Source organism: Mastigoproctus giganteus, chromosome 1 (genome assembly GCF_048544385.1).
Source record: "Mastigoproctus giganteus isolate SK-2022 chromosome 1, ASM4854438v1, whole genome shotgun sequence".
In the NCBI taxonomy this organism is placed as follows: Eukaryota; Metazoa; Arthropoda; class Arachnida; order Uropygi; family Thelyphonidae; genus Mastigoproctus; species Mastigoproctus giganteus.
The window spans coordinates 54895398-54918083 of record NC_143575.1 but is presented as its reverse complement, the minus strand read 5'-3'; the positions used below and the strand labels follow the sequence as shown (position 1 = coordinate 54918083).

Below are 22686 nucleotides of genomic sequence, written 5' to 3'. Positions count from 1 at the left end.
CCACGATGAGCAGAGGCCATTGATTACCACTCTCTCTGTCTTCTCCCACTCAACCATCCCTTTTTCCATAGCAGCAATTTGCCTCCAATGTCACACTGCTCCAATCTGTACAGCAGTCTTCCATGTGCAACAGTATCAAAAGCCTTTCTAAGATCCAAGTATATAATATCAAAGTTATTCCCTGCATCCAGCTCTTTTGTGACTGTATCATAGTATCCAATCAAATTGGTCAGGCAAGACTTCCCATTAACAAAACCATGCTGTGTCCAAGCTATAACTGAAGTCTTGTCTAGATGATCCTGCAGTGTTTCTTTAACCAGTGCCTCCATTAATTTTCCTGGAACAGAAGTTAAACTCACAGGTCTATAATTACTTGTGTTAGCCTTTGATCCTCCTTTGTAAATTGGGGTCACATTTGCACGTCTCCAGTCTGTGGGTACCTCCCCTGAGTCCAAGGAAGCTCTCATAATTATGGCTAAGGGTTTGCTTACTTCCTCTGCTGCCTCCTTTAATATAACTGGATAGATCCCATCCACCCCATGGCGCCTCCGTAGCCAGGTGGGAAGGAGCAGCAGTGCATAGCACACGCTTCTTGATTAGACTGGGGTTCGAGCCCGTCACCACCAAATACGGAGGATGCGGAGAGGTCAGGGAATGACCACCGCATATCCCGGAGCAATATGGCCTTAGTTGCTAATGCTCCTAAAAACCAAATAACAAACAAACCATCCACCCCAGGTGCCTTTCTTGTGTTTATCTTCAACAATTTCTCCTCCACTTTACTCTCAGTTATTACAAGATTCTCTAGCTTACTGCCAGAGTTGAATACACCTCTGGCATTCCCCTCGCTGAATAACTCCTCATGTGTGAATGTTGATGCAAAATATTAATTAGTTTGTTAGCTACCCGAGCAGGATCATCAACAGTTGAACTATCGATAACAAGTGGACCAATCTGATTCATCCCCTTCCTTCTAGATTTACATAAGTAAAGAACACTTTGCTGTTATTCTTTGCATCCCTTGCCAAAGATTTCTCGTAATCTGCCTTCACTTGCCTAACCTCCTTTGTAACTTGGTTACACATCAACTTGTATCTATCATAGGCTTCTGTGTCACTTGTTAATTTATATGTATCCCATGCATTCTTCTCTGCCATATGTCTTGTTAGTTCATCTGACATTCATTTAGGCCTAAACCTTGAACAATATTTCTTAGTTGGTATGTAAAGCCTAGTAGCTTCGAAGATAAGTTCTTTAATGCTTCCCATTTTGAATTTGCTGTTGGTAACATCATCAGTTGGTCCCACTGTATAGAATTTAAATACTGTCTCAGACCATCGTAGTCGCCTTTACGAAAACAAATAACCCTTCCCTTTAACCCTGATGGTAGTTACCTCTTTGAGTAAATCCCACTTCAGCACACTGTGATCACTGCCACCTAGTGGTTCCTTTATCTGCAGATTCTTAATGCACGAAGAATCACTACTGATAATTAAATCAAGAGTATTCCTCCCTCTAGTTGCCTCCCGAACATGCTGATGTAGAAAACAATCATCCAATAAATCCACAAAAGCCTTGCTAGTGTGTGAGTGACCAACCCACAAATTCCAGTCAATATCTGTGAAATTAAAATCCCCCATTTCAATACTCTCTGATTTACTGGCCCACTCTATTTTCCTGTTCAGTTTCTTATTATACTAATCAGAGTCATTAGGCCTATAGCACACTCCTACTCTCAATTTTGATCTCCCAGTGCTTATGTCACCAAACTGACTCGACACTGCACTGTACAGCGATGTTGACTGGCTTCACTTCCTTGGATTTTATGTGTTTCTTAACTAATAGCATAACCCCTCCTCCCTTCCTATCCTGTCTATCCTTTCTGTAGACATTGTACTCCCCAAATTCCAGTTCTGCATTCCTTATGTCTGTGTGATACCACGTCTCTGATATCCCAACCAATATCTGCCTTTGATGCTTTGAGCAATACCTCAAATTCATCAAATCTGTTTACCGAACTCCTAGCATTGGCATACACGCAAGTATACATGCACCTGTTTCTATTCTTAGCTACCCTAACACAACCCATGTGTTTACTTGTACCGCAATGACTCACAGCAGTCTCTGAAATATCCTGCATCTTGTTTTTCAGGCTTCTGCTCATTCCAATAGAAGCAGTGCAAGAATCAATTTCACTTCTGCCAGTGGCTACTGTTAATCTATTAGTCCTTGTATCCCCCCCAAGCTAGCAGTTTTCCAACCCACCTAACACTGCCTCGATAGCATCAGCAAATATTTTTGCACCCTTTCTATTTAAGTGTATCCCATCCCTGTAGAAGCAGTCTCTCCTGTTAATAAGTAAAGACCAAGCTGAAAAAAAAATTCTACCCCTTGAGCCTTGCACAATCTTTCCAGGGCCGAAATGATCAACAAGGCTCTCATCCTATACTCCCTCCTATCGTGTCTGGGCAGAATTGCAGACAATTTCAAATTCGACCCTAATTCACGGCTTTTTTTCAACAGTGACCTGTACTTGTTAAGTAATTCTCCCGGTTATATAGTAACATGTCATGAAGGACTGAGGCAAATGCCTTGCTAAAATCCAAATAAACTACATCAAAATTGTTCCCTACATACAGCTCATCAGTAACTACATCAAAATGGTTTACCAGGTTAGATAAACATGATTTTCCTTTAACAAAAACAACCCCAGGGGCTTACATCTGGTGAGTATGGGCTTGGCAAACCCAGGGTCCTGAGCTGGATATCATCATTCATCTCTCTGTCTCAGGGTAACTCGGGAATTTTTTTTTTGGCTGGTGCAGCATAAGCCTCATGCTTCCTTGCAACATGTATGTCCTTCAGAATGCCATTTCTATTTAAATGTCTCTGGATTGCACTCTTAATCACTGTCCCCAAGATTTTCACTATCACTGAAATCAGACTAACTAGTCTATAGTTACTAACTTCACTCTTAGAACTGCTTTTTTGTTTTGGAAATATGCTGGCACTTCTCCAATAAAAAGGAATCTCTCCTAATACAATGTTGCCCTCATAATTAACTTCAATGTTCAGACTATGCACATGAGCAGACATAAATTCACACTGAGGAAGGATGGTTGCAGAATAGATGTGAGGAAGTTTGCCTTAAGCCAACGGGTGGTTTTTTGGCTGATGCTGTATAAGCTTGCTTTCTGCATCATTTGCCAATATTGTTTTTGAAATGTTTTTGAATTTCTTTAAAGACAAAAATTTAATTTTAACATGTGATATAAATTTAGTGAGGCCACAGAATGAAAAGTATCTAGGGCCTATGGACACCAAAAGACAGCTCTGCACAGCAGAGATGAGGTACCAACTCGTCTTGTTCAACCAGCATTCCAAAATAGAGTTGTTCATATGCACCTAAAAAACTTTTGGCCACCAAATAATATATAATTCTTCAACTGTTTTGGCCTTATAAAATATCCACAAACATATCAGAATGAGTCTGGAAATAACTTACACTTCATTTGGTAGCCACAGAAAACAAAAAAAAATAACACTGCTATAAGCCCTTATATATCGCAGCATCGGTACACTTATGTAATATATATAAATGCCACAAAAATATAAAACTCTTTGAACTGCCACCAAAATATTAATTCTAGAGAAAAACCAATGGCACTAGTTGGTTTGGTGAACACAATGCATATAAGAAACAGTTACATAAAGAAATTTTTTTTGGTTACATCATAAAATTTTTCTATTTATATGATTACACCAGTCTGCATTTTAAGAAATCTCAACTACATTTTTAATGGAAATTTCAAAAGTTACTCGAGTTACTCTATCACATCAATTTTCAATGAATAACAAAAAAAAAAAAAAACTGGTAGTGGTGTTTCTGGTTTATTTTGTATTTTTATCAATTTTGCAACTAGGTTATTTTTATATAAAAATACCAAAAAGAATATGCAAAAACAGAAATATCAAAGACTAAATCCTCCAGTCAAGCACAGATGGCTGCAAACTGGATTTCTTACACATTAGATTGGATTAAAGTGTGCATTTGGCAGCTAGTTTCAATGCCCGTTCCTTTTTTTTTTTTTTTTTTTAAGCATCAGGCGGTAGTCAGCCATCATATTGGCATTATATTTCCTTCGGAACCCCCGACTTATGCGAACTCGGAGTTACGCGGTTCTTGATTTTTTCGTTTGGCAACACTGCCGCCCACTATCTTCAAGGTCGTTTTTCATATGTTATCAATATACGGTGCAACGGCGGAGAGTGACAGCGAAAGATGAACAAAATTCAACTTTGCTGTGCATGAGCTGCACACATATACAAGAATTTGTATTCAAACTGTCGTATTTATATGTGTACGTTCGAATTCGTGCTCAACTTTTGTCAGAAATTACATCGTTTTCACGAGAGAAATGGATCGCGTCGGTCGAGCCGTATACAGTCAGTCCTCGTATAACATGTGTTTACACTACACAAATTCGATCATACACTATTTATAAATACGGTAATGATATCTTATAATATAACACAAACCGAATTGGCTTATGCATGATTCGCCTTTGTGTTTACAAGAAATGGCAGTCGAACGCAGAATCACCCCAACCGAACGCAACACGATAGGAATGAAGAGAAGATTCTGAAAATGTATTTATGGTTTTTTATATCAGTGAAGGGGAAACACATTTCACCATAATAACGTAAAATCCAACACAATTCCAGCTATCGGTATAATCGCAAATGCAATTAGATCGAGTTTACTACCAGTTTATAGGCGCCTCCGTAGCCAGGTGGGAAGGAGCAGCAGTGCGTAGCACACGCTTCTTGATTAAACCGGGGTTCGAGCCCGTCACCACCAAATACGGAGGATGCGGAAAGGTCAGGGAATGACCACCGCATATCCCCGGAGCAATATGGCCTTAGTTGCTAATGCTCCTAAAAACCAAAAATAACAATAACTACCAGTTTATAACAGATTCCACTAGCAGAAACGCAACTGGATTTTTATTGTTTTATGGTAGTAACTCTAGAAATGTGAGGTGTTAATAGTGTATCTCTGCCTTTATGGTGTTGTTTATTCAGTTGCTACATGCGCGCAGCTTTGTTTATGCGTATCAAGCGTGCCTCCTCGTTTTGTAATTGTGCTTTATTCCCTAAAAATGAGTAAAATACTTAAAAGGTGTGAAAAGGAAGCGTACTGGTGGAGACACTGCAGATTCAGAGACAAAAAGGAAAGCAATATCGATAAACAGAGGTGGACTGGATCAAAAATTCTTACCTGGGAAAATTTATAGTGGCCTCATACTATGGTTTATGGCCAAAATCACACCAGCCTCCGGCCCACCGGGGTTTCCACGGTAAGGCTTATGGCCAGTCCGCCTCTATCGATAGAGAAAAAAATATGAAATCGTGAAATGCTTTGAGCGAAATGAAAGACCATGTGATATTGCACGAGCTACAGGCCTAAATGAGGTAACGGCGAAAAGCACATGACAATTGCAAACTTGACAGGTCTCAGCTCAATTGAAAAGGGCTTAAAAATTTTAGAAAACATAGATTCCAACGAAGAACACGTTATAGCTACAAAGCAAGGAATAAAAAAATTATTAGCTTGCTAGGAAGAAATTCTGCGTGAAAAAAAGAAGGCGCTGTGTCGTCAGACGAATTTGTTAGATTTTATGAAGCCATCGACATCGAAATAACTTTTTTAAGTAAGTCATTTATTTTTTTAATACATATTTTGTATTAATATGTATAAAGAACTGCAATTTTATTAATATTTTACTTCTAAACTAGTGTTTTTGTTAGTCCTTGGTCCCAATTAAACAAAATTTATATGTATTTATATGCAAAGTTGTACCTCGACTTACGCGAATTCGACTTAAGCGATTTTCGTCGGACCCACCTATCGCGTAACTTCGGGGTATTACTGTATATCTTGATGGAACCTTTCCCCCTCCTTTTCTACTACCTAAATTTTCTGGGAAATAGCTGAAATGAGAAGATAGAGCAAAGAGTGTGCCTCAACACTCCTATTGCAGCCTAGTTTTCTGAATTTCTCCACCACATCACTTGCCATCATCTGGGTGTTTGTTGTTTCCCAAAATATTATGTACATTTTTAAAGCCAGTCCAAGCATCTCTTTCAATTTGGTTCATGGATTCTTCAAATACTGCTTATGGATTTGAGATCAAACAAAAATTTCTGCTTTAATTTTTTTAAATGCAAGTGAGGGAAATTTAGTGCAAATATACTTGAAACAGATGGGTTGTTGTCTTTAATGATCTTTGAACCTGGTGGCCACACTTTCTTTCCCAATGTTCATTTCTTGCTTGAGTATCTCACTCACACAGTTGTGTAACCAAGTTGTTGGCCAAATAGCAGACCAATAACCTTAAAATCCCCACACATTAGCCAACCATGATCCTCGTAGTGAATTTTTTTTAAATAACTTTAATATTTTCATAGTTTTCTTTTAAGTTTAATTTAATTACAACCCATTCAGCAGTCTTTTAATTGTCAAGACTGCTGAAAGGGCTCAAGGAATGGATGCATACTTGTTTTCATTATGAAGGGAAACTCCTTTTTAGGCTTTGCTTCAATAAGTCAACTGATACAAAGGTTGGCAGGGTTATTAATGACTGTAATTACAGTTGCTGCTGCAACAGGATCTGGAAAAGTTGGGCAGAGGGGCTGAAAAGTGGTAACCGAAGTTTGACATTGACAAATGCAAAGTACTGCATATGGGTAGCAGTAACCCCAGGGAAATGTACCAACTAGTTGGTACATTTCTCTGGGATTACTGCTACCCATATGGCGTTAAGCTCGGGTAGTGAAGAATGAAAGAGACCTGGGGTAATTGTGCAGTCAGATATGAAGTTTTCTGAGCAGTGCAGACAGGCTGCCAGAGTAGATCATGGGATCTTGTCAATGATATACAGGAATTTTGCTATCAGGGATAAGATGATTATCCCTTTGTATAAGGCAATGGTCAGGCCACACCTTTAGTACTGCATACATGTCTGGAAGCCTCATTTTAGGAATGAGTACAGAGAAGGGCAACAAGACTGGTGAAGGGAACAAAAGGGTGCTCTTATGAAGAAAGGCTTAATTTCTGCAAAGTGCAGCTTCTGGAGACTAGGCACCTGCAAGACAATCTTATTGAGGTGTATAAGGCCTTGAATGGATTGAGCAGGCTGAATGCTGATGGGATTCTTCCTCTTACTCAAATTACAAACCTGAAGGGGTGTAGGTTTGAACTGAGGAAAGACAGTTGTAGAACTGGTGTGCGGAAGTTTGCCTTTAGCCAGTGGGTAGTTGATTGCTGGAAATCTGTTGTTGTGGAAGTTGATAGTGTAAATAAATTGAAGACAGAATTAGACAAACATTTGAAATGAATGGATCAATGAAATGGGAAGGTTTTTTTTTTTTTTTTTTTCCTGATGCTGTATAAACTTGCTTTTTTGCATCATGTGCCTTACTAATGCTAATGGTCTCCAACTCTGTTGATTAGTAGAAAGTTCCAGAAAAGTTCACAACTGCTGGAATGTTGTTGCAATATATTGAGTCTTTTTCAGCAAAATCGGGAAAAATTTCTTTTTCAAAATCTGTACCATGAAAGGACTGTTCTTGGGACTAGTCTTGACCCTAAAAGCTCTGCAGACCCTTTGGGTAGATTTCAATCTCTCCCAAGATTGTCAAGTTCACTTTGGATAAACAGCTATGGTTTAGAGCTGTAAATTTCTTTGTCACAATATCATCCTCAAGACCATAAATTTCTTATTTAGGATCTTGATAGCATATGTTCAAGAACAGCTGGTGCAAGTAGTTCAGACCCATTGGGTACTGGCCATACAGCTGAAGTAATGTTGTTGAGATACACAATGCTCTGCTTGATCTTCATATTACAACCTGCTACTTTTGTTCTGTAAATGTAACCTGCTACATTTATGGAACAAAAATAGCAGTCATTAATATGATCCCAAGGTTCTCTTCACATTACATAATGGCAAATGTCATGGCTTTCTTTTTAATACATTACCACAATCACAAGACCTCCAACATGTATGACAGGCCTAACTTTTATCCTGGTAACTTAATTTAATTCCAAAATAGTCAGCATATAGATTTTTCACAATTGATGATATATCCTGCCTGTGTTTACACTTACTACAAATATAACAAAATATATTTGGGTTGTTCACAACTTAAACTAGTTGCTACTATTAAAGACACAGAATATGAAAATCATGTTAGAAGCAGATACTAATTAGCCCAACAGCACCAGAAAACAACTGAATGCAAAAGAAACTGTAGTTTTATACAGTTATCTGATTTGTAGGCTTTTACATGTCTAAACACATATGGGCAACATCTATTCCTGTCAGTCACAGAGTGTAGCACTCGTATCACATATAGATGGAATGTATATCAAATAAAAAAAAAAAAAAAAAATTTTTACTGTTTGTAAAGAAAGCTCGATATATGGCAGGTAAAAACGGTTTGAATTTTTACATTAGCATTAAAGGCACATCCAAAACACCATGAACTTTGGAAGCATCAAAATCTATGCAAACCATCGTTATTTATGTTTATAAATAAATATACACACACATATGAAGAACTACAACTAAAAAACTCTAAAATCATAATTTAAAAATTATTCTCTTACATTCATAATGCCTACTTCATTGCCTCTGTAATCAACAATTTCCAGTTGTTCTCTTAATTCAACCTGTAATGAATAAAAGGCATTTTTCATCTTTTCATTTTACATACATGTGCATGCAAAGAAATATATAAATGTATCTCTTTTGTGTAAGTAAGAATGTGTGTCATGCATACAAGTTTGTTTGTTGTTTGTTATTTTGGTTTTTAGGAGCATTAGCAACTAAGGCCATATTGCTCTGGGGATATGCGGTGGTCATTCCCTGACCTTTCAACATCCTCCGTATTTGGTGATCATGGGCTTGAACCTAGATCTAATCAAGAAGCGTATGCTACGCACTGCTGCTCCTGCCCATCTGGCTACGGAGGCACCTGCATACAAGTATGTGTGCCTGACATATACATGCATGCATATATACTTTCATATACAGGTTGATAAATAAAGTCCCTCTCTGAAGAGTAATGGAATGCTTGGGGACCTGTGATGACTCACAGAAGCTAATAGCACTAACCTCAATATAAAAGATAGCACAAAAAAGGTTAGGTGCAGAGCAAGAGAACACCAATGCTAAAATCTGCAATCTTTCTTCAATTCATGGCACAAACGAACTTCAAACAGCAACAATTCAGATTGTCTGGGTTTCGTGTCATGACTACCTAGTTCATTGGACTTTTTTTTGGGTTACACAAAATCCAGGCTGAGTAGGCTACATCCCTATTGCATTTTCAAGATTCTGAGGAATGGATATTGTAGCATCAGTACTGCTCCAAGTGCAGCACTACTGGTGCTGCAGTGATATCACTGAAAGAATCAAAGTCTGTATCATAGAAGGCAATAGTCATTTTGGATATGTGCCAATCTATCAGTTAGCTATACCTTTAATTTTCCTGTTTGTCATAAACAATTGTATTGTAATTATTATTTTATTATTATTATTATTAGCCATATGGTGCAAGGAAGCCTGATGCTGCACAAGCCAAAAAAATTCCCGAGGAGTTACCCTGAGAGAGGGAGAGAGAGAGAGAGCGTGAGCAAGAGTCAGAAATAGAAAGCAATCACCAAGAAAGAGAAGAACGATAATGTCCAGCTCAGGACCCTGGTTGTGCCAAGCCCATGCTCACAAGATGTGAGCCCCTCGGGTAGTTTTTTGTGTGCCAGTGGTATTAGGTACATTATTTTGCTACTGTGTGTGTGTATGTGTATTAACAACTACACTTCCCATTTCACCCATCCGTTCGCTCCAAAGGTTTGTCCAGTTCTGCTTTGAACTTATTTAAGTTGTCAACCTCCTCTACAACAGATGGAAGATTGTTCCAACAATCAACCACCCACTGGCTAAAGGAAAATTTCTGCCATCTATTCTACAATTGTCTTTCCTCCATTTGAATTCATATCCCCTCAGGTGAGTAATCTGTGCAAGACGAAGAATCCCATCAGCATTAAGCTTGCACAAAATAATCAAAGACTTATATACCCCAATCAGATCACCTTGCACGTGCCTAGTCTCCAGATGCTGAAAATTACAGAACTTAAACCTTTCCTGGTAACAGCAACCCTTTGTTCCATTCACCAATCTTGCTGCCCTTCTCTGTACTCATTCCAGCAGGTCTACATCCTTCAAATGAGGCCTCCACACCTCTATGCAGTACTCAAGGTGTGGCCTGAAAATTGCTTTATACAAGGGGATAATCATCTCCTTATCTCTGCTAGCAAAATTCCTGTATATCATTGACAAGACATGAGCTACTCTTGCAGCCTGTCTGCCCTGCTCTAAAAGCCATATCTGACTGCACAATTATCCCCAAGTTCTTTTTCATTCTTCACTACCCTACGTATAGCATCACACATTTGGTACATTATTCTGGGGTTACTGCTACCCATATACAGTACTTTACATTTGTCAATGCTTAACTTCAGTTGCCACCTCTCAACCCATCTGCTCAACTTTTCTAGATCCTGTTGCAGTAGTGTCCTGTCACTACTGACATTAACAATCCTGCCAACCTTTGCATCATCTGCAAACTTGAACATTAACCCTGATATATCTTCATCAATATCATTGATAAATACAGAAAACAAAAATGGGTCCAACAGTGAACCCTTGGGGACTCCACTAATAACATAAGTCCACAAAGAGCAGGGTCCATCGATTACCACCCTTTGTCTTCTCCCACTCAACCATCCCTTTTTCCATAGCAGCTTGCTCTTATTATATCCATAGCAACTTATTCATAATGCCATATTGCTCCAATTTGTACAGTAGTATTCCATGTTTTGCCTTTAGCCAGAGGGTAGTTGATTGCTGGAACAGACTTCCATCTGTTGTTGTGGAAATTGATTGCTTAAATAAATTTAAGGCTGAGATAGAGAGGCATTTGGAGTGAATGGATGGGTGAAATGGAAGGGTTTTTTTTGGTTGATGCTGCATAAGCTTGCTTTCTTGCATCATATGCATCATATTAAATTTTGCTGAAGTTAATGTGCAACAGTATCAAAAGCTTTCTTGAAATCCAAGTATATGATAGCAAAATTACTTTTTCATCCAGTTCCTTTGTGACCATATTGTAGTATCCAATCCAATTGGTCAGGCAAGGCTTCCCATTTAACAAACCAATGCTGTGTCTAAACTATAACTGCTGTCTTGTCTAGATGATCCCATAGTGCTTCTTTAAAAAGTGACTCCATTTTCCTCGGAACTGAAATTAGACTAACATGTCTGTAATTACTCATGTCACCCTTTGATCGCCCTTTATAAACTAGGGACACAGTACAACCAAACTTTCATAATTATAGCTAAGGGTTTAGTTAATTCCTTTGCTGCCTCCTTTAATATAACTGGATATATCCCATCCACCTCAGGTGCCTTCCTTATGTTTAACTTCAACAATTTCTCCTCCACTTTGCTCTCAGTTATTGCAAAATCATTTAGCTCCCTGTTAGAGTTTAATAAATTTCTTTAATCCACTTTCCTACAGAATTCCTCATGTGTGAAAATAGACAAAAAATACTCATTCAGTTTGTTAGCAACCTGAGCAGGATCATCAACAGTTGAACCATCGATATCAAGTGGACTGATCTGATTCATCCCCTTCCTTCTAGAGTTTATATGAGCAAAGGAGTCTTTGCTGTTTTTTTTTTTTGTATCCTTTGCCAAATATTTTTCATAATCTGCCTTCATTAGCCCAACCTCCTTTGCAACTTGATTACAGACTAGCTTATATCTACTAAAGGCTTCTATGTCACCTGATAATTTATATGTATCCCATGCATTTTTCTTCTCTGCCATGAGTCTCATTAGTTTAGCTGATATCCATTTACACCTAAACCTTGAACAGCATTTCTTAGTTGGTATGAAAAGTCTAGTAGCTTCCAAGATTAATTCCTTGAATGCTTCCCATTTAGAATTTGCTGTTGGTAACATCACCAGTTGGTCCCACTATGTAGAATTTAAAAACTGTCTGAGACCACTGTAGTCACCTTTACAAAAGTAAAAACCCATCCCTTTACCCCTGATGGTAGAGTTACATCTTTAAGCAAATCCCACATGAGTACACTGTGTCACTACCATCTAGTGGTTCCTTTATCTGCAAATTCTTAATGCATGAATAATCACTGCTGATAATCAGATCAAGAGTGTTACTCCCTCTAGTTGCTTCTTGAACATGCTGCTGTAGAAAACAATCATCCAATAAATCCACAAAAGCCTTGCTAGTCTGTGAGTGACCAACCCACAAGTACCAGTCAATATTTGGGAAGTTAAAATCCCTCATCATAAGACAATCTGATTTAGTGGTTCATTCTATTTCTCAGGAGCCTCTGTAGCCAGGTGGGCAGGAGCAGCAGTGCGTAGCACACGCTTCTTGATTAGACCGGGGTTCGAGCCTGTGACCACCAAATACAGAGGATGCAGGAAGGTCAGAGAATGATAACCACATATCCCCGGAGCAATATGGCCTTAGTTGCTAATGCTCCTAAAAAAACAAAAAACAAACAATCAAACATTCTATTTCTTTGTACAGCTGTTCACTGTACTCAGAGTCATTAGGCCTATAACACACTCCTACTCTCAATTTTGCATTCTCAGTGCTTACATCTCACCAAACTAACTCAACATTGCACTGTCCACCCATGAAAACTGAATGCACTTCCTTAGATTTTGCGTGTTTCTTAACTAACAGCATGATCCCTCTTTCCTTTCTATCCTCTCTATACACTTTGTACTCCCAAAATTCCAAATCTGCATTCCTTATATCTGTGTGACACCACATCTCTGATATCCCAAAAATATCTGCCTTTGATGTCTTGACCAGCAAATTCATCAAATTTATTTACTAAACTCCTAGCATTGGTGTAAATACAAGTATACATGCACCTCTTCTTATCCTTAGTTATCCTAACACAGGCCATGTATTTACTTGTTCCATGACTCCTGGCAGTCCTGAAAATCCTGAGCACCTTGCTTTCCAGTCTACTGCTCATTCCAATAGAAATGGCGCAAGAATCACTTTCACATCTGCATGCAGCTACTGTTAATCTATTAGTCTATGAACCCTCCCCAAGCCAGCAGTTTTCTTACCCACCGAACAATGCCTCAATAGCATCAGCAAATATTCTTGCACACTTTCTATTAAGTGTATCCCAGTCCTGTAGAAGTAGCCTCTCCTGTTAACATAGTGTCAGCATTTAGGAATACCACTTGGAATAATGTAGGTTTGTTTTAAAATCATGTTATAACTGTTTTTCTATGACACAAACTTTAATGTGTGCCCTGGATTTCAGTTTGCTCACATGACTTTTGATGGTAAAAGTTGATGGTAAAAATCAAATGTGAGCATATTGATGATATTTTAATGGTTTGCTCATATGTGACTTTTGCTCCTTGAGGCTATCATAGAAATTTTCTCACATATAGCAAGCTGTGCTTGCTACCCGAGAGTCAAAAACACTGAAGAAGCATATTCAAGTGACACTTGAGTCAATTGGACTGAATTTCGGTAAAGTCTGGTCAATCTGTGACAATCAAATTCAAGGATGAGGCAGTGATGGAACCAGTTCAGGAAGTGTTTCTTCACCATCCAGGCTTTTACATTCCACATCCATTACACAGGTATTCTTGTTACATCCTCTAAGAGCTCTTGGGTTCTGCATGCAGAAGATTAGGCCAGGCTTTGTCATATGGCCTGCTGCATTGCTGCAAACTAGCAGCATAACCCAATCTCGTGCCACCTTGAATCCTGGGGGCTTCTTCTCTTTGATGGCTATTTAGGTATGCTGAGGCATCTTCCAGAAAATTGCTGTCTCATTGGCATTGGAAACCTGTTCAGGTTTATATCCCTTTTCCTTGATGAGCTTCTTGAGTTCAGATGAGTAGGCCTTAGCAGCCTCGTGATCAGTTGAAGCAGACTCGCCTGCAATCTTTACATTATGGAGTGAATAACGCCTCTTGAATTTCTGGAACCAGCCTTTGCTGGCAATGAAAGTGGTTTCCGCAGTGCTACTGGTACAGGGGACTTAATGCTTAAATCTGTTGTAAAGAATGAAGGCCTTAATGGAAATCATACCAATGTTCACAGGCAAGTTTTTCTTTTGCTGGTCTTCGATCCAAATGAACAGTGCATCTCCATTTTTAACATCACTTTATCATGTACATAAGCCGTATATTTAGCAGTAAGAATTCCACCAGTTTACACTGCCTCTCTGATCTCAGTTTTTTGTTTCCTTATGTATCATATACTTTCATTGATAACCAAACATGTGGCCTATGGCCACATATACGACATTTAGGTCCTTTGACATTTAGGAGTCCGCATATATAAGTCCTTTGACTTTGACAGTTTAGGATCCTGCTCAGGTGGCTAACAAACTAAACGAGTATTTTGCATCTACATTCACACATGAGGAGTTATTCAGGAAGGGGAATGCCAGAGGTTAAGTAAACTCTGGCAATGAGCTAGATGATTTTGTAATAACTGAGAGCAAAGTGGAGGAGAAATTGTTGAAGTTAAACACAAGGAAGGCACCTGGGGTGGACGGAATCTATCCAGTTATATTAAAGGAAGCAGCAAAGGAAGTAAGAAAACCCTTAGCCATAATTATGAGAGCTTCTTTGGACTCAGGGGAGGTACCCATAGACTGGAGATGTGAAAATGTGACCCCAATTCACAAAGGGGGATCAAAGGCTGACATAAGTGATTATAGACCTGTGAGTTTAACTTCTGTTCCAGGAAAATTAATGGAGGCACTGGTTAAAGAAGCATTGCAGGATCATCTAGACAAGACTTTCAGTTATAGCTCGGACACAGCACGGTTTTGTTAAGGGGAAGTCTTGCCTGACCAATTTGACTGGATACTATGATGCAGTCACAAAAGAACTGGATGCAGGGAATAACTTTGATATTATATACTTGGATCTTAGACAGGCTTTTGATACTATTGCACATGGAAGACTGCTGCACAAATGGGAGCAATGTGGCAATGGAGGCAAACTGCTGCTATGGATAAAGGGTTGGTTGAAGGGGAAAAGACAGAGAGTGGTAATCAATGGACATTGCTCATCGGGGACTAATGTTATTAGTGGAGTCCCTCGGGGTTCAGTGTTGGGTCCATTATTGTTTTCTGTATTTATAAATAATACTGATAATGGTATATCAAGCTTAATGTCCAAGTTTGCAGATGATACAAAGGTTGGCAGAGTTGTTAAGGACACTACTAACACTATGCTGCTGCAACAGGATCCGGAAAGGTTGAGCAGATGGGCTGAGAGGTGGCAAATGAAGTTTAACTTTGACAAATGTAAAGTACTACATATGGGAAACAGTTACCCCAGAGCAACGTATCAACTCTGTGGTACTACAATGACAGTGGCAGAGAATGAAAAGGACCTGGGGATAATTGTGCAGGCAGATATGAAGTTTTCTGAGCAGTGCAGACAGGCTGCAAGAGTAGCTCATGGTGTCTTGTCAATGATATATAGGAATTTTTCTAGCAGGGATAAGGAGGTGATTATTCCCTTGTATAAGGCAAGGTTAGGCCACACCTTGAGTACTGTATACAGGTCTGGAGGCCTCATTTCAAGAAGAATGTAGAGCTGCTGGAACGAGTACAGAGAAGGGCAACAAGATTAGTGAATGGAAGAAAGGGTTGCTCTTACGAAGAAAGGCTTAAGTTTTGCAAATTACAGTGTCTGGAGACTAGGCACCGGCAAGGTGATCTGATAGAGGTGTATAAAGACTTGAATGGTTTGAGCATGCTCAATGCCGATGGGATTCTTCCTCTTGCTCAGAATAATCACCTGAGAGGGCATAAATTCAAACTGAGGAAAGACAGATGTAGGATAGATGTGCGGAAATTTGCCTTTAGCCAGCGGGTAGTTGGTTGGTGGAACAGACTTCCATCTCTTGTTGTGGAAGTTGACAGCATAAATAAATTTAAGGCTCAGCTGGACAGATATTTCGAATGAACGGAGGGGTGAAATGGGAGTGCTTTTTTTTTTTTTTCCTGGCTGTTGCTGCATAAGTTTGCTTTCTTGCATGATATGCCTCTACTATTGCTAATTTATCTAGAATCCACACTTTCTCATTCAAAGGCATCACTTTCTTGGCCCTTTTAGACTTTTGTCCATCACTAAACACACTTCGTTTAGAACCCATGGGTATTCACATAAGCACAGTAATATTTTAAGCAAAAGGAGCCTAATACAGACACAACACACCAAAGGTCACAATAGTCCTACTCAGATAATGCTCACTGCAAGACTGAAGATGTGTGCCACACCATCACTCAGCATGAATGTAGCGAGCTATAGCCAAATTTTTAGTATGATAAATTTTGCAACTGCCAATGCAAAAACATGAATCTGCAAATATACAGATCCTGTGAATATGGAGACCTGATTGTACTACAGGTTCTAATACCTATTATACCTGTGATTTTCATAAAAAAAAAAAAAAAAAAAAAAAAATGCTTTTTTGAGCTACCAGCATAGCTACACAATTAGTTCTGTTAATTTATGAGATACACACCACCACTACAGTGATTGCTCAAATCCAGCTATGAACAAGTACTAGGCATTTTGTTATATATACACTGCATCTTTAGTATGCTGCAAGTTCCCAAGATTTTTCCCTAGATGAGGACTTTATCTGCCACCTTGTGTGTGTGTGTGTGTGTGTGTGTGTGTGTGTGTGTGTGTGTGTGTGTGTGTGTGTGTGTGTGTGTGTGTGTGTGTGTGTGTGTGTGTGTGTAGTGTCTTTAAAGAAGTAAAATAAATCCCCCCAAATCCCTCCAGAATCCAATCTACCTATGAGGGCAATATTTACAAGGGGATGTTCAAAAAAGATTTGTATTCACCAAAAGTAGTTGTAATAGAAGGTTGAAACAAGCACCATGTATATTACACTTTTTAAACATAGTTATCAGACAAAATGACACATTTTTGCCATCTTTCAATACACTTCCATGGGCCAGTTTTATAGAAGTATTTCGACTCTCCTTCAAACTATGACTCAGCACCAGAAATGACCTCATCATCTGCCGCAAAGTGTTTTTTGTGAAGCAAGGACTTCGGGGCAGGAAGAAGGAAGAAATCCAAGATCAAAGAATGAGCAGGATATGGCGATATTTCAAACCCACATTCATGGGAACACCTCACTGCAGCATGCGGGAAATGCACAGGGGAAATATCATGGAGCAGCCACACACCTTTTAACAGCTTTCCCTGTCTTTTTTCTTTTATAGCAGTATGTAGCGTTATGAGGACGTTAGAATAATACTTCGCTATCACAGTATAGCCCTTTTGAAAATAATCTATTAGTATTTCACTATATTGATTCCAAAAAACTAATCATCTTGCTAGCACTTGGTTGTACCTTTGCCTTTTTGAGGGGGGGGATGTTTCTGCATGCTTCCATTGTTTTGACACTTGTTTCATTTTGGGATCATAGTGATGGATCCATGTTTCATCCATGGTGACTACCTGCAAAAATAACTCCTTGCTTTTTCCTGGCATATCAATTCTTATGCACATTTCTGTGCATAGGAAATGTGCCTTTTCCTTCTGGTAATGGGGTCAGAAGTCTGGGAATCCATCTACCAAATACTTTACACATATGCAACTGTTAATGGATTATGTTCTCCACAAACCCTAGACTAATTTGGAGCTCTGCAGCTAGTTCTTTGATGCTAATACAGTAATCTTTTCTGTTACTGCAGTTGCTGAGCAACTTGGGATTTCTTCATCATGCACTGAGGTTCTTTCACATTTGAATTGTTTATACTCATGTTCAACAACACTGTAACCCAGGCAGTCTTCTCCACAAACAGCAATCATTTCTTCAGGGATTGTTTTGGGAGTTCTATCTTGCAGAAAGAGGAACCAAATCACTGATCTGTATTTCACTTCATCCATTGGGACTCTTCACTTCATTCAGCACTACAAATAAAAAAAAATTGGCGAAGGTAAAGAAAGCCCACATGAGAAGCATGCAAAAGTTCAATAAATTTACCAGTAAAAGTACTTTGCCGTAGCAGCATTTGTATTGTTGCTCGCTCCAACATTTGTATTGGTCAGGAGTAGAAATTGAATCCCATGGGGGATTGAAACCCTCCCAAAGTGGAGGGGATAAGCTGACCTTTTTTCTTTAGAATCACTGGTGGACTAGTGGATAAATTATTTATTAAGAAAAAAAAGGCAAAGGTTAAGGTAGCCCACACGAGAAGCATGGCAAACTTTGGAAAAGTTTACTGGTGAAACTATGTTACGAACATTTTTTTATGACGCCAGAACTTCCAATATGACTCTGTTTGTGATTCAATTAGTGATTCTAAAGAAAAAAGGTCAGGTTACCCCCCTCCACTTCGAGAGGGTTTCAAACTCCCGTGGGATTCAACTGCTATTCCAGACCGATAACACTCACCGTCTGTTTACCGAGCAAGCAACAATACAAATTCCGTTATGGCAAAGTACTTTTACCGGTAAATTTCATTGAACTTTTGCATGCTTCTCATGTGGGCTTTCTTTACCTTAGCCAAAAAAATCAACTGTCAGATGAAAACCAAATTGCTATACAGGTTTCAAGGTATCAAAACAATAAAATTTCTATCAGCAATCTACTTCTGAGTGAATACAAATCTTTTTTGAACTCCCCTCAAATAGGTTTAAAGATGTAATATCTGCAATATGCAGCACGGAAATATTTTTCAGAAATGTGCCATCATTCAGTATATTCTCAGGATTATCTCTATAAATTCTAAAAATCATAGTTCAGACTATAAACACAGCTTCATTGTATGGCAGAAAGTAAATGGTAAACTTTAACATTGGGTTTGGCTTACTACAGTCTTGTGGTAAGCTGTTCTGGCAAAGATGTGTATCCTTCATATTAGTGGGGGGGGAAGTGATGCCTTCTGTTTATTAGTATGTTCTTTTTAATTTGCCTTTAGCCAGCGGGTGGTTGGTTGGTGGAACAGACTTCCATCCCTTGTGGTGGAGGTTGATAGCCTAAATAAGTTTAAGGCTCAGCTGGACAGGTATTTTGAATGAACAGAGGGGTGAAGTGGAAGTGGGTTTTTTTTTTGGCTGATGCTGCATAAGCTTGCTTTCTTGCATCAAATGCCTCTACTAATGCTAATGCTAAAAAATGCTAATGCTAATTTTTGAAGCCAGTGAATCAATACAGGATTAGTGGTGTGTTTTTTTTTTTTTTTAATGAATTAATCGGTTAGCCATATATGTACCAGTTCCTGTTTGAATGGGAAGGAATGTGAGGGAAAATTTTGGATATAAACATTTCATAGTAGGATACTGTTTACGGAGAAGCTGTCAAGATTTCAAGTAGGTCTTTTATTTTTAAAATAAATAACTTGATGCCCATGTTTTAAGACCCAGAGCTAAGAAGATTATTAAGTATATTAACTGTATTTAATCTAAAAAATCAAGAATAGAAGTATATATAATGTATTCTGCTTATGAAAAGTATAGTTTGGCAAATTATACAGCAGCCTGCACAGATTCTAAATCATGCATAGATAGTCAACAGCTAATTTTTAAGGATATCTGCAAAAAAATCGCCAATAAGAGACATCCCATTAGAATAATTCAGTACTTGTACTGCAAATGGCTGAGTTTAATGATAACACTAACTTAAATTAAGAAAGTATGGTTATAGAATAAAATACAGAAATATTCTTTTAGCCAGAAGATGTTGACTGTTGGAGCAATGGTCAATTATCTTCTGACTAAAAGAATATATGGTGGAAGGAGGACAGTGTTGAAGTCTACCAGTGGTTTATGAACTATGTTCTTTAATCCAGGCAATAAACAGACCCTCTTTGGCAAGACCATGACAATCTAGTGCTTACGCCTTGCCTGATTGCATCATTCACATAAAGAGAAAGGCATTCTGTGTAATCAGATTGCTATTCAAGTAACATGCTATCACTTTAAAATCAGAACAGACCAACCAACCATGTTCTCCACACTTAATTTTTGTCAACAACTTCAAATTCTCGTATGTTTCTTTCAAATGCTTAGAGGGAAGCTACTGGGATTTGACCGATATTTAATTCCACATTTTTTCAGATGAACTAATGAGACTAGTGATAGAGAAGAAAATGCATGGAATGCACATAATTATAGTAGATATAAGCTAGTCTGTAATCAAATCACAAAGGAGGTTGTGCAAGCGAAGGCAGATTATAAGAAATCTTTGGCAAAAGATACAAAAAAGATGTCCAAATGTGCAGATGATACAAAGGTTGGCAGGTTTGTTAATGACAGTATGCTACAACAATATCTATAAAATTTGAGCAGATGGGCTGAGAAGTGCAACTGAAGTTTAACATTAACAAATGCAAAGTACTGCATATTGGTAGCAGTAACCCCAGAGAAATGTACCAACTCAGGGTAGTGGAGAATGAAATTACCTGGTGGTAATTGTGCAGTCAGATATGAAGTTTTCCTGCAGAGTGGTGATAGGTTGCCAGACCAGGCCGTGGGGTCTTGTCAATGATATACAGGAATTTTGCTAGCACGAATAGGTGATTATCCCTGTACATTCTGCTGCAATTTGCAGAACAAAGAGGCCCTCTTATCAAGAAAGGGTTAAATTCTGCAAATTGTAGCATCTAGAAACTAGTCATCTGCAAGGTGATCTGATTGAGGTGTATAAGGTCTTGAATGGTTTGAGCAGGCTGAATGCTGATGGGATTCTTCCTCTTGCTCAGATTACTAACCTGAGAGGACATAAATTCAAATTGAGGAAAGACAGTTGTAGAATAGATGTGCAGAAATTTGCCTTTTGCCAGCAGGCAGTTTATTGGTGAAACAAACTTTCATCTGTTGTTGTGGAAGTTGACAGCTTAAATAAATTCAATGAGGAACTGGACAAAACTTTGGAGTGAAATGGGAAGGGGTTTTTTTGACTGATTCTGTATAGGCTTGCTTTCTTGCATCATATTCCTCTTTCTAATGCTAATTTTTAAGCTTTTAAAAATGGGTATCTACACACCCATTGATGAGATTCCAAACAGTGCTGTGTGTAGGGGGTGGTTATACTCAAATGAGTATAAATAACAGCAAACTTCTCTAATGGGGAAGTGTTGATTAATTGAAGTATAAAAGGAAGGCAACTCAAAATATTTTACATGAGATGTTTTAATAATGGTGACAAACTTCTGTTTGTCTTATAAGTCAACTATGCAATAATAACACATTTGCAAACACAACATTGCAGCTCTTATTAGTATATGGAACACAGTAAAAATTTATATATGGAGCACACAGTAAAATAAGTATGATCATTATATATGATTTTTTTTTTTCTTAATCAACTCAAATAAACTAGTCAGCAAAAGAATTAATTGGGGGAGCCATTTCAGAACCAAAAAATAAAAAAATTACCATGTATGCCAGTGGCTGGAGAAACACTTGCACACTACCAATATGAACTTCAGTGTCTTCATTTTCAAGGAAAGGGTCACGGTCCTAAACGAATGAATAATGATTATCAGTATTTTTGTTAACTTAATATACTACAGACTGAATATACACAGGGTAATACCAAATGAAAGTGGACTGTATGCTTATTTAAACATACTCTCCAATGGTATTAAGATCATTTTTTGTTGTCTATTAGTTCAGAAATAGATCTTTGCTGGTGAAGAATCAAGATACCTCCATTATGACTTTTAGGGTTTGGTTCTACATAATAGTGCCACCATACTTCCTAATCAGAGATAGTGTATCACATAAATCTGTCCCCTCCAGTGCTACAATAAAGCAAGTGTGTCAAAGCATAGATCATGCTGAGAATAATTTTACCCCATGAACCTTAGCACAGTCTCTCCAGGAGCAAATTGGTTGACAAAGTTCCCATCATATACTCTCTCTTCTACCATTTCAGACACTCAAATTTAATTCTAACTCATGACTTTTTCTCAACATTGCTCTATATCTGTTAAGTAAATCCCTAGATATGTTATTCTTAATATCATTAGTACTCCTGTATAACAATATTAGCTTTTGTGCCCTTATAAAATAATAAATGCTCTACAACATCATTAACTTTTGTTCCTTGCAGACATATCTTAGTCATATTCCATCTATCCTTTTTATACAATGTAATTCCCATTTCCCTGACTGTCACTGATATTGGTTGCCTCCTGTGGAATCAGCATCTTCTGCCTTTCAATCCTCATCATTAATTATTTTTTAATTGAAAAAAGCATAGCAGTAAAAAAAAAAAAAAAAAACTGTTACAACACCAGCAACATGTTCAACAAAAAAATACCTGTTTTAATGTTAATTTTATAGAAAGGTTTGGTGCTTGTATTTTTTTTTGACCACTTTGCTACCCTGAACCTTGGCCATAAGACAGTGGGGAAACTTTTTTTTGGGGGGGGGAGGGATAACATGATACTTGCCTCTTTTTTGGGGGGATACTTGCCTCTAACAATGTTTTTTGGTCTTATTATACAATACAATACCAGATTTAAAATTCTAAAGTTTCCTATTTTAA

General features: G+C 38.2%; 1 protein-coding gene across 1 annotated transcript in view; it reads right to left on the bottom strand.

Annotated features, from left to right (window-relative positions):
* Positions 1 to 8662: 8662 nt before the first annotated feature.
* LOC150090807 (kinesin-like protein KIF28) overlaps positions 8663 to 22686 on the bottom strand; it is a 195201-nt gene continuing 181177 nt past the window's right edge. The window contains exons 18-19 of the mRNA XM_090373827.1: positions 21570 to 21653; positions 8663 to 8737 (exon numbers count right to left, since the gene is read on the bottom strand). Of these exons, the coding sequence (XP_090229953.1) occupies positions 8663 to 8737; positions 21570 to 21653 (159 nt within the window). The remainder of the gene's footprint in view (positions 8738 to 21569; positions 21654 to 22686) is intronic.